Source organism: Salmo salar, chromosome 16 (genome assembly GCF_965601325.2).
Source record: "Salmo salar chromosome 16, fSalSal1, whole genome shotgun sequence".
NCBI classification, from domain to species: Eukaryota; Metazoa; Chordata; class Actinopteri; order Salmoniformes; family Salmonidae; genus Salmo; species Salmo salar.
Window position 1 is genome coordinate 7,894,882 of NC_138306.1, and position 13,196 is coordinate 7,908,077.

At 42.0% G+C, this 13,196-nt stretch overlaps 1 protein-coding gene across 1 annotated transcript in view; it reads right to left on the bottom strand.

Annotated features, from left to right (window-relative positions):
• Positions 1 to 13,196, bottom strand: part of LOC106573107 (copine-8) — a 102,496-nt gene that overhangs the window by 12,948 nt on the left and 76,352 nt on the right. The window contains exons 10-16 of the mRNA XM_082962494.1: positions 8,372 to 8,413; positions 7,953 to 8,028; positions 7,296 to 7,352; positions 6,009 to 6,070; positions 5,446 to 5,492; positions 5,000 to 5,181; positions 3,745 to 3,872 (exon numbers count right to left, since the gene is read on the bottom strand). Coding sequence (XP_082818620.1) covers positions 3,745 to 3,872; positions 5,000 to 5,181; positions 5,446 to 5,492; positions 6,009 to 6,070; positions 7,296 to 7,352; positions 7,953 to 8,028; positions 8,372 to 8,413 — 594 coding nt within the window. The remainder of the gene's footprint in view (positions 1 to 3,744; positions 3,873 to 4,999; positions 5,182 to 5,445; positions 5,493 to 6,008; positions 6,071 to 7,295; positions 7,353 to 7,952; positions 8,029 to 8,371; positions 8,414 to 13,196) is intronic.

Sequence of the window (13,196 nt, forward strand, 5' to 3'; positions counted from 1 at the left end):
GTCAGTGGAACAGCTCAAATAAGCAAAGACAAATGACAGTCCATCATTACTTTAACACATGACGGTCAGTCAATATGGAAAATGTCAAGAACTTTGAAAGTTTCTTCAAGTGCAGTAGCAAATACCATCAAGCGCTATGATGAGGACCGCCACAGGAAAGGATGACCCAGAGTTACCTCTGCTGCAGAGAAGTTCATTAGAGTTACCAGCCTCAGAAATTGCAGTCAAAAGAAATGCTTCAGAGTTCACGTAACAGACACATCTCAACATCAACTGCTCAGAAGAGACTGTGTGAATCAGGCCTCAAATTGCAGCTCTGACATTGCTCGTCCAAATATTTATATATTTTTAATTCCATTCCTTTAGATTGTGTGTATTGTTAGATATTACGTGTTAGATATTACTGCACTGTTTGGAGCTAGAAACACAAGCATTTCACTACACCCGCAAAAAAAAATCTGCTAAACACGTGCATGTGAGAAAGATTTGATTTGACTTGGTTGGGCCAAAAAACACAAGCAATAGACATTAGACCGGAGGAAATCTGTCCTTTAGTCTGATGAGTCCAAATTTGAGATCTTTGGTTCCAACCACCGTGTCTTTATGAGAGTAGGTGATCTCCGCATGTCTGGTTCAAACCGTGAAGCTTGGAGGACGAGGTGTGATGGTGTGGGGATGCTTTGCTGGTGACACTATCAGCGATTTATTTAGAATTCAAGGCACACTTAACTTGCATGGCTCCCACAGCATTCTGCAGCGATACGCCATCCCATCTGGTTTGCGCTTAGTGGGACTATCATTTGTTTTTCAACAGGATAATGACCCAACACATTTCCAGGCTGTGTAAGGGCTATTTGACCAAGAAAGAGAGTGATGGAGTGCTGCATCCGATGACCTGGCCTCCACAATCACCAGACCTCAACCCAAGGAAAAGCAGGCAACAAGTGCTCAGCATATGTGGGAACTCCTTCAAGACTGTTGGAAAAGCATTCCATGTGAAGCTGATTGAGAGAATGCCAAGAGTGTGCAAAGCTGTAATCAAGGCAAAGGGTGGCTACTTTGAAGAATCTCAAATATAAAATATATTTAGATTTTTTAACACTTTTTGGGATACTACGATACCATATGTGTTATTTCATATGTAGAAATGTCGAAAATGTAGAAAATAGTACAAATAGAGAAAAACCGTTGAATGAGTAGGTGTGTTCATACTTTTGACTGGTATTGTAAGCATTCAGACCCTTTGCTCCGTACTTTGTTGAAGCCCCTTTAGCTGCGATTACAGACTCAAGTCTTCTTGGGTATGACGCTACAAGCTTGGCACACCTGTATTTCTCCCATTAATCTCTGCAGATCCTCTCAAGCTCTGTCAGGGAGCTCTGTCAGGGTGGATAGGGAGCGTCGCTGCACAGCTATTTTCATGTCTCTCCAGAGATGTTCGATTGGGTTCAAGTCCGGGCTCTGGCTGGGCCACTCAAGGACATTCTGAGACTTGTCCTGAAGCCACTCCTGCGTTGTCTTGGCTGTGATCTTAGGGTTGTTGTCCTGTTGGAAGGTGAACATTCACCCCAGTCTGAGGTCCTGAGCACTCTGGGGCAGGTTTTCATCAAGGATCTCTCTGTTCTTTGCTCCGTTCATCTTTCCCTCGATTCTGACAATTCTCCCAGTCCCTGCTGCTGAAAGACATCCCCACAGCATGATGCTGCCACCACCATACCAGGTTTCCTCCAGACGTGACGCTTGGCATTGAAGCCAAAGAGTTCAATCTTGGTTTCATCAGACCAGAGAATCCTGTTTCTCTTGGTCTGAGAGTCTTTTAGGTGCTCCAAGCAGGCTGTCATGTGCCTTTTACTGAGGAGTGGCTTCCATCTGGTCTCTCTACCATAAAGGCCTGATTGGTGGAGTGCTGCAGAGATGGCTGTCTTTCTGGAAGGTTCTCCCTTCTCCACAGAGGAACTCTGGAGCTCTGTCAGAGTGACCATTGGGTTCTAGGTCACCTCTCTTTAGGAAGTCTTGGTGATTCCAAACTTACTCCATTTAAGAATGATGGCGGCCACTGTGTTCTTGGGGACCTTCAATGCTGCAGAATTTTTTCGATACCCTTCCCCAGATCTTTGCTTCAACACAATCCTGTCTCGGAGCTCTCTCATGTCCAATCAATTTAAATTTACCACAGGTGGACTTCAAGTTGTAGAAACTTCTCAAGGATGATCAATGGAAACAAGATGCACCTGGGCTCAATTTCGAGTCTCATAGCAAAGGGTTTGAATACTTATGTAAATAAGGTACTTGTTATTTATTTGTAATAAATAAAACATATAAACATTTGGCATGGGTCCTCAGATCCTCAAAGTTAGGTAGGTGCCTCTTTGTGGCACCTACCTACATGACTGAACAGTAGTCCAGGTGTGACCAAACTCGGGCCTGATCAACAGTAGCTAAGATGGGGAGAATTATGTCCATAATAAAACACTATCAACAAGGCAGGTCCTACAGGCCCTAGTTTGGTCACACCTGGACTACTATTCAGTCGTGTAGGTAGGTGCCACAAAGAGGGACAGGGCAGCACGGCTGGCCCTTAAATGTACATGGAGAGCTAACATTAATAAAATGCATGTTAATCTCTCATGGCTCAAAGTGGAGGAGAGATTGACTTCATCACTACCTGTTTTTGTAAGAAGTGTTGACAAGCTGAATGCATCGAGCTATCTGTTTAAACTGCTAACACAAAGCTCGGACACCCATACATACCCCACAAGACATGCCACCAGAGGTCTCTTCACAATCCCCAAGTCCAGAACAGACTATGGGAGGCTCACAGTACTACATAGAGCCATGACTACATGGAACTCTATTCCACATCAGGTAACTGATGCAAGCAGTAGAATCAGATTTAAAAAAACAGATAAAAATACACCTTAAGGAACTGTGAAGCACACACACACACACACACACACACAGACACACACACACGCTAGCACACACACTCTACACACACATACATTGTAATATTGTTGTATGTTGGTATTATACATGTAATGTGGTGCGTACTGGTGGCAGAGAAGTCAGGCGCAGGAGAGCGAAAACTGATTTACAACGGTGTCGTTTAACAAACATAAACCACCGTCAACAGAACAATACATGAAATGGGTTAAACAAAACCCGGTGATAACCAGCATGCCGTGCACAAGCACTACAAGAAACAATTACAGACAAGGACATGGGGGGAACAGAGGGTTAAATACATAAAATGGAATTGATGGAATTGGAACCAGGTGTGATGGAAGACAAGATAAAACCAATGGAAAATGAAAAGTGGATCGGCGATGGCTAGAAGGTCGGTGACGTCGACCGCCGAACGCCGCACGAACAAGGAGAGGGACCAACTTCGGCGGAAGTTGTGACAATACATTTTGTATTGTAGATATGTAGTGGTGTAATAATGTTATATGATGTACTGTTTAATCTTTTGTTTTATGTGTGACGTAAGCGCCTTAATGTCTTTTGCCCCCAGAAAGAGCAGCTGCTGCCTTGGCAGGAGCTAATGGGGATCCCTAATAAATACAAATACATGGTGGGTGGTTCTGAGTGTATTGGTGTGTGTGTCTGTGTGTTGTCTGTGTCTGTGTGTGTGTGTTGTCTGTGTGCGTGCATGCGTATGTATGTGTGCAAGTGTTTGTGTGTCCGCTGTCTGCGATCATGCGTATGCATGTGTGTGCATGAGTGTGCGTGCGTGCGACCTACCTGGCCACGTGGTTAATGACAGGGGAGAAATGTGTGGGTCCATAGAGGCGAACAGACTTGAGGCTTTGGTAGTAAGCCTCCATCACCCCCTCTATCCCACTGCAGTATGGATTCTGGGGGTTCCCATTCTGCACAGACACACAAAGAACAAACAATATAGGAATCAATTAATTGATTATCAATGAATTACATTTATTTAAAAGCACATTGCATAACAGCAGTTGTCTCTGTGTTTTTACAAAAACCTGACCTATACCCCAAACAGCATGCAGAACATACAAGATAAGTAAATGCATAAACCACTTTTTAACTCTGTAGTGTCAAGTAACAACTTTGGGAGAACACCATATAATCTTGGATTTCACCTTGCAATTATGGTGAGATTAACATGTATTTTCATTCCTGCAAATTGTTTTGTACTGTATGCAATGTGCATAATGTAAACTATGTTGTGTACTGTATAATAGAGTTTCTCAGTAAAGTGAAGTTGGAGAAAGCCATCTTGACCCTAGCTGCTTGGCTTGGCCTCCCGTGAGCATGGAGAAGACAGCCACGCTTTGCTTTGCAAATTGAATTAATTCTGCCTCTCTTCGTCCTCTTCTACTTTATCCCACCTTCTCTGTCCTATACTCCCCATCTCTTCTTCCTTGTCCCTCTAGTGTCCTCTCTCTTGCTCTCTCCCTCCATGTATCACCTTGCTAAAAGGCTGACTCGGTAAATCCTTAATGCTTAGATTAACTCTCCTTGAGTATTACCCAACTGAGCAGCTGGAATGGCTGCCGGCGCCCGGGGCTGCATGGGCATCACATCTGGATAGGAATTTATACGGTAGAGGACTGTGTATGCGTTCCAAATGGCACCCCATTCCCTATATAGTGAACTACTTATGAACAAAGCCTAATACTTTAAATCAGAGGATGGGCTCGTTGTAAGGTTTGGAGTGGAATGGGCACCATGTCTTTAATACCTTTCCATTCCAGCCATAAGAATGAGCCTGTCCTCTGAATTCTCCCTCCAGCGGTCCAGAACCAGGATGGTCGGGAGACTGGCAGGTAAAAAGGATGAGGGATGGAGGGAGATTACGTTTACATTTTGGTCATTTAGCAGACGCTCTTATCCAGAGCGACTTACAGGAACAATTAGGGTTTCACCTAGTAGGCTCGGGGATTCAAACCAGGAACTTTTCAGTTAAGGGCTCTTAACCGCTAGGCTACCAGCTGCCCTAGATGGACAGGGGTGTCTCCAGTTTCCTTACCAGAGCGAACTCGTGCGAGACCCGTCCGTCTGGGGGCAGTTTGGCTCCGAAGCCCAGTGCAGGGAACATCTTGTCACTGTCGTAGTCCTGGATAATCTCCCCTACAGCTCTCAGAGCCATGGCATAGGCATTCAGCTGGTATGGACTCATGTAGTGTAGAGAGGTGGGCTGGGAGGGGTTGCCTGAAATCCAACAAAATACAATACAACTGAGCTCAGAGCTGCTACACCTATCTCCTCAAGGTCTACATCGGAAGACAAGGGGTCAGCATAGAGACTTTTTATATTCAAAGCCAAGACAAGTTTGCATGATATGAAGCAGTTTTGTAACAGAGACTTGTACGGTATTGTAGCTAGAAGGTTGTCAATTCAAAGTTGATGTCAAGAAGACCTTGCTGCCACACATGCCGAGGGTTCTCAAGGGCTGACAAGAGCTAAGCTACTCACCATTTGATGCTGTGAAATCAATTGCCACTGTGAAACTAATCTGAGTCCTACAACACAAAAAAACAAGGAAGATATTAAACATCACTCATGCAAGAGTTGATTATACCATGATTCAAAGTGATCTCACTAATTCAATTCATTGACAAGGGGGTCATAACTAATCATTAACTGCTGTTTCCTGCAACATGAATATAGGCCTATGAGCTGAATAGTAATCCACTCAGCTATGAGTTTGTTCCTCCTTTCCATTACCACACTAGTGATGTAAGTGAGCCAAGCGCTAAATAAAAAGGTTACGATAGAAATCGTTTTAGTCAAATTAACATATTTCTATTGCTGTACTACATAACGTTGCTTGGAATGCAAAACGAGCAAGCCAAGTTGGATGGGTGAACAACCCGATCAGAAAGCCCAATATACAATAGAAAGCTAGTACTAAATGATTCACTTGTAAATGTAATGCTCATCTAGGGATTACAGACATAAGATAAAGAGTGATGGCGTATCCAATGTGTCCCTATTCAAATAAAACTTGAATTAAAAAATACAACTTGAGAACGTACCCTCCTTTAATGTAATCCAGGAAGGTGAGCTCCATGTCCACCAGGCAGGACAGAAGGGTTACCTGGCAACATGTTCGGAGGTTAAAAGGATACTTTTTGAAGTTTCAGCTTATTTTCTACTTTATATGAAGATGAAAACTTTATAAACGTGAACTATCCCTTTAAAACACAAATCAAATCAAATTTTATTGGTCACGTACACAGATCTTCAGGTGTTATAGCAGGTGCTGCGAAATGCTGCAGTAGAATGTCTCCCAAATACAATACAAATACACAAAATAAAAAGAATCGAAACAAGAAATCAAGAGATAAAAATCGTAGATATATTAGAGTGAGCATGTGTCAGAATCCAGAATATAAATGTGGTGTGTATTGACAGTATATAATTTGGAAAAGAAAATAGTATGTACAGTAGTATGTATATTAGGATGAGCTATGTCGAGAATACAGTATATATTGTACATACACAGTGAGTAAACAACAGTATATAAACAGAATATGAGGTGACCAGCATTCATATATACATTGGGTGTTAGTCTCAACATGCAGGGCTGAGTACTGGGCAGGTAGCCGGCTAGTGATGGCTGTTCAACAGTGTGATGTCCTGGTGATAGAAGCTGTTTTTCAGTCTCTCGGTCCCGGCTCGGATGCACCTGTACCGTCTCTGTCTGCTAGATGGTAGCAGAGTGGACAGACCGTGGACTCGGTGGCTGAGATCCTTAAGATCTTCTTGGCCTTTCTCTGACAGCAAGTGCTGTAAATGTCCTGGAGGGCAGGCAGCATGCCCCCCATAGTGCGTTTGGCTGGCCGCACCACCCTCTGGAGAGCCATGTGGTTGAGGGTGGTGCAGTTGCCGTACCAGGCGGTGCTGCAGCCCGACAGAATGCTCTCAATGGTGCATCTGTAGAAGTTTGTGAGGGCCATGCCGCACATCAGGATTTCAGTGGAAATACAGTAGTATCATAATTATAACACCTTATTTAAATATGGCACGACAACAATAGAAGAGTTGGCTAAAACACATAAAGTAGAGTACAAAGCTACTAATTAAACTGTGCATCCTTTGAGCTATGAACATGCAAAAAATAAGTGCAGAATTACATCCATAGTATGCATCGCAAGTGGAATCCTATTCCCTATATAGTGCACTACTTTGACGAGAACCCAGAGGGCTGTAGGGAATATGGTGCCATTTGAGACACAGCCATACAATCCCACTAAGATACAGCTAGGGTTGAAAGATAGGTGGCCTTTTCAAGTCAAGAGTGTAAGAGGGTATCGACTCACTGTTCCTGAGTTGAGGTATTTCTTCTTCTTCTTGCCTTTCTTCTTTGGATTTACCACCTGCAGAGAACAGAACATGGTTTGGTTCACTTTGTTGTGTCTTATTGATCTTGAGTTGAACACAAAGCCAAGGCAACTGAAAGCCTGACTTAAAATGTTTTTTCATCAATCAAATTGACTGCTTAGACCAGGGGTGTCAAACAAATGTTGCTCTGGTGGCTGCATTTGGTCTTCAATGAGGTCCAGAGGGTGCACTGAAAATTGTTATATTTCCTCACCGTCAAGATTTGCACCAAAAAAAGTCCTCTATCCACCGTTTTGGGAATGTTCAATGCTCCCTGACTGTCTAGCTTTCATCTTGGGGATTTTTAGCAAGTTGGATAGTTTCTACACATTTCTACACAGTTTCGATTTGGTTGTAGTCATTTTAAAGTATATTGAGTTTGTATTTTACTAAAACCACCCGCATGCCTGATTGGACCCCCTCGCGGTCCAGATGTATGACGCCCCTCTCCTAGACTCTGCAATACCACCCTTGAAGGCTCAATGTTTGGGTAAACAGTTAAGATAAGGGTGTGCGCTTGTTTCACTATCCTTGTGGGGGTGTGCGTTAGCGTGTGTGAATGTGTGTGTATATACACCTGCTACAACATGTCTCACCTCGTAGCTGTGAAACTGTGACTGGCCTCTTGACATCTCTCTGTAGCTGGTATTGAATTCCCCAATGAAGTCATGGCTGGAAGAGTAAACACAAACAGTGTCTCACACACCTGCTTGGATTTCTTTCCAGCTGGGATCGCCTTTCTAGGAACAGATCCGATGGTTTATACATGACTTTTCAAAATGCCTTTGTTGCAACATCGATACATTGTTACAAACTCCATCACAGGGTGATTCCAAGCAGCAGGTTTGTTTGCAATCATCTAACAATAACCTACATTATGTAATGACATACATGAAATACATAAGCAATTTTTCTGAGTGCAGACTATTCATGTGGTTGCCCCTGGGGCAATTACTATAGCAGAAGTGCAGATAATAAGTGGAGTGTGCGCGTATGTTTCTGAGACAGTACCCACCCTCCATCTCGGTCCCAATCATACACCTCCACTTTTATGCTCCTGAAGGAGAGAGAGAGAGAGAGCAAGAGAAAGAGAGAGATAGAAACTCCATTTGAAAAACCAATTAGTGTGTCTGATTGAAAATCTCTGCTGTTTAAAAGAGAGGTGCTCATCTGTGACAGAGGATGGTCTGGCTCTAAGAGGGTGTGCTCTCAGAAAGGTGTCTGCTTTTGGTAGTCAATGTACTAAGGGAGTGAACATTAAGGGTTACATAGAGAAAATTGGACCTCTAATGAAATGAAAATGGGTGGCCTTCCCTTCAGCAAATTTTTTTTACCTAAACCCTCCTTGAACGCTTGAAGAAAAACAAAACTGACCTTCCCTATAATAATTCAAACAAAGTGGATAGCAGAGAACCTGTCTACCGATTACCCTCAATTCTTGGACAGACCAGAGACTTAGATGCAGTTTTAGAAACTGTTCTTCGTCTTGTAAGCAGGAATTTTTATAGCGCACAGGGCTGCGGGCCAGAAGGTTGTAGGTTTACAGACCACCGTGGACCATGGTAGAAAGACCTTTATCGTAAAAGCATTACATGAATCTATCATCGTATTAGCAGGTCTGAGAGAAAAAATTGCCTTTTATAAACATTTCATACAATTTTTCGTAATTTTACATATTAGTGGAATCTTTTTTTAATACCAGACAAATTACCGAAATTACAAACTAAGACAAGCACAGAGAAATAAGCCTGCGTGTTCATTTGATCATATTTCTCCAATGCCAAATCTGTGTGCATGGTTTGTAAAGAAACTGTCCGTTTGCAAATAATTAAATCTGAGAAGTCAAAAGTTAGGTCTACCTTTCCACCCCAGACAGAGTCGGCCTACCGACGCAGAAAAATGTAAGCTTTAACTGATGGCTACCCTTCTTCGTGGCTTAACCCAATGAGGTCACTTTTTTTCTCTCTAAAGGATGTCTGTATTTAAACATATTCTATTGTACAGAAAATGAATAGCTTAATTGATAGTGACAGCATTAGATTACTTCCCAAGCAAAGTCAACCTCTGAATATCAAAGAAACTAAACAAGGATATTCCCATATGCATCAGAGCCACGTCTTTCCTGGGCATTTTAACGATTGTTTATAGCATAAAGCATCGTGGACCAAAGTGCAATTATAGATCACTTTATATAATCAGATCAGTTTTATTTTCTTCAACATCTTACGCTAACAAAGGGTAGGGCTGTGTTTTTTTGTTGACATTTTCTTTAATAAAAGGTAGGCCTCTGGCATACCCTCTCATGCCACCTCAATTTGCGCCTTGGTTTTAATTTAACAGTCCTTCACTGACACGGAGGTAAGCTATTTAAAGAGTGAATGGTGGGTGGAGGAATTCACAGACAAATCGATAGATATAGCAGCCTATAGCCTAATTTTGTCTGTCAAACAGGTAGGGCCTACCTCTTATTTCCTAAATAGGAAGAAATAGGCTCCAACACAAAGCCCTCTCGTCTCTATTTTCATTGCGAATTAGAGTGCTGCATTCCTCAACAATTACATAGATATAAACACATTCATAATAACACTAGAGGAAAATTGTGTTATGAATGTGACATTCTGCGTTATGGATGTTACAGGGTGCCAAAAGACAGACCGCAAATGATGACACATTTCATTTTAGATCATTAATGACAGATGTTTTATTTAAAATATTATATAATCACCTACTGTGTAATAGAATAAATATACAAAACTGAAACTCCATTCAAAGTTTTTTTATAAGCTCATGCTTTGTATTAATCTCACACCCTTTAGTCAGCCAAATGCAGGCTCTATGAAATGGTACATTCTCCCATTTGTTCAAAAAATGACATGGACTGTACAAATAGACCTGCAGCCACCCAAGCCTTGTCATCCTTGGCTGGCAAAATGTACACAAATTCTGTGTGGTCGTTTCTCCTCAAGAATTGCATTTCACCAGTATCAGTTAGTCTTTATATGTTACCGGTCCCAAAAAACTGCCTTTATATACACTGAGTATACCAAACATTAGGAAAACTTTACTAATTGCGCTCAGAACAACCTCAATTCATCGAGGCATGGACTCCACAAGGTGTCGGAATCGTTCCACAGGGATGCTGGCCCATGTTGACACCAATGCCTCCTACAGTTGTGTCAAGTTGGCTGGATGTTTCTTGGTTGGTGGATCATTCTTGATACACACATGAAACTGTTGAGTGTGAAAAACCCAGCAGCGTTGCAGTTCTTGACACAAACCGGTGCGCCTGGCACCTACTACCGTACCCCAATCAAAAGGCACTTATAATTTTTGTCTTGCCCATTCACCCTCTGAATGGCACACATACACAATGCATGCGTCAATTGTTTCAAGGCTTAAACATCCTTCTTTAATCTGTCTCCTCCCCTTCATCAACACTCATTTGAAGTGGATTTAACAATGACATCAATAAGGGATCATGGCTTTCAACTGGATTCACCTGGTCAATGTATGTTATGTAAAGAACAGGTGATCTTAATGTTATGTAGATTCAGTGTATACCTCTAACCCTAGACTCAGGGACTGATACACCCATTTCATTCCCTTGTTTATTTAAGCTAGCTGGACTCATTCTTCACTCATCCCTTATCATCTCTACTACAGTACCAGTCAAAAGTTTGGACACACCAACTCATTCAAGGGTTTTTCTTTATTTTTACTATTTTCTACATTGTAGAATAATACTGAAGACGTCAAAACTACTATGAAATAATACATATGGAATCATGTAGTAACCCAAAAATATATATTTTATATTTGAGATTGTTCAAAGAAGCCACCCTTTGCCTTGATGACAGCTTCACACACTCTTGCATTCTCTCAACCAGCTTCATGAGGTAGTCACCTGAAATGCATATCAATTAACAGGTGTGCCTTGTTAAAAGTTAATTTGTGAATTACTTTCTTTCTTAATGCGTTTGAGCCAATCAGTTGTAGGGGTGGTATACAGAAGATAGCCCTACTTGGTAAAAGACCAAGTCCATATTATGGTAAGAACAGCTCAACTAAGCAAAGAGAAACAACAGTCCATCATTACTTTAAGACATGAAGGTCAGTCAATGCGGAACATTTCAAGAACTTTGAAAGTTTCTTCAAGTGCAGTCGCAAAAACCATCAGGCGCTATGATGAAACTGGCTCTCATTTCCACAGGAAAGGAAGACCCAGAGTTACCTCTGCTGTGGAGGATAAGTTCATTAGAGTTAACTGCACCTCAGATTGCAGCCCAAATAAATGCTTCACAGAGTTCAAGTAACAGACATCTCAACATCAACTGTTCAGAGGAGACTGCGTGAATCAGGCCTTCATGGTCGAGTTGCTGCAAAGAAACTACTACTGAAAAACACCAATAAGAAGAAGACACTTGCTTGGGCCAAGAAAGACGAGCAATGGACATTAGACTGGTGGAAATCTGTCCTTTGGTCTGATGAGTCCAAATTTGAGATTTTTGGTTCCAACCGCCGAGTCTTTGTGAGACGCAGAGTAGGTGAACGAATGATCTCCATATGTGTGGTTCAAACCGTGAAGCATGGAGGACGAGGTGTGATGGTGTGGGGGTGTTTTGCTGGTGACACTGTCTGTGATTTATTTAGAATTCAAGGCACACTTAACCAGCATGGCTACCATTGCATTCTGCAGCGATACACCATCCCATCTGGTTTGTGCTTAGTGGGACTATCATCTGTTTTTCAACAAGACAATGACCCAACACACCTCCAGGCTGTGTAAGGGCTATTTGACCAAGAAGGAGAGTGATGGTGTGTTGCATCAGATGACCTGGCCTCCACAATCACCTGACCTCAACCCAATTGAGATGGTTTGGGATGAGTTGGACCGCATAGTGAAGGAAAAGCACTCAACAAGTGCTCAGCATATGTGGGAACTCCTTCAAGACTGTTGGAAAAGCATTCCAAGTGAAGCTCGTTGAGAGAATGCAATGATTGTCAATAGGTTGATGTCTTTCCTATGAAGGGTTAAAATTCTTCATTTTCGTTTATTGAAATGGTAAAAAAAAAAGTTTAATTGAATTATAACCTACCAGTGGCACAGGGTTAACACTTTCGTTGACATCTCGTCAGATTGTAAGTCACCTCATGCTTGACAGCTGCAGTTCACAAGCATGCACAGGGCAGACTACACAGATAAAGACCAATGTTGTCACTGGGGGGGTACCCATAGTTACTCAAGGAAGTAAACAAACTCAGCATGACTGGTGAAAGTTTATTGATTTTTAAAACCTTGATTATGATTATGAATTTAAGACCTTTATTATGCCATGTGATCACATGCTCTGCTCCAGTTAGCTGAACAACGCATGATTGCAGGTCACATGAGAACGGGAGTACACCCGAAATAGATCAAGATTGCCCTCTTTGCTAACATAAAAATCCTTTGGAAGCAGTATGAAGGGTATGAATATTTTATCATGATCGTGTTTTGCAGTGATGCTGACATGTTATGAAGAGTCTAATGGTCACATCCGTTACCCTTAGAATGAGTACTGACAAAGAGAGAAAATAAACCAACTATACATCACCTAAGCCCTTGATGAAAGTTAGCTTTGCACAGAAAGTTTGCATACAATCATACTCGAAATCTATCCATAATAACAACTTTTCCTCAAAAACGTTAGGGATCAGTCAACCGAATCAAAGCAGTCTTATCAGTCTACTCTGGCCTGCTTAGAGTAGGCTACACAGTGAGAGCGTGCGTAATTGTACATGCTGAATGTCTTTCTATCTATGGGAAAATATCCACTTCAGGCAGCAGGTGTTGGAGAATG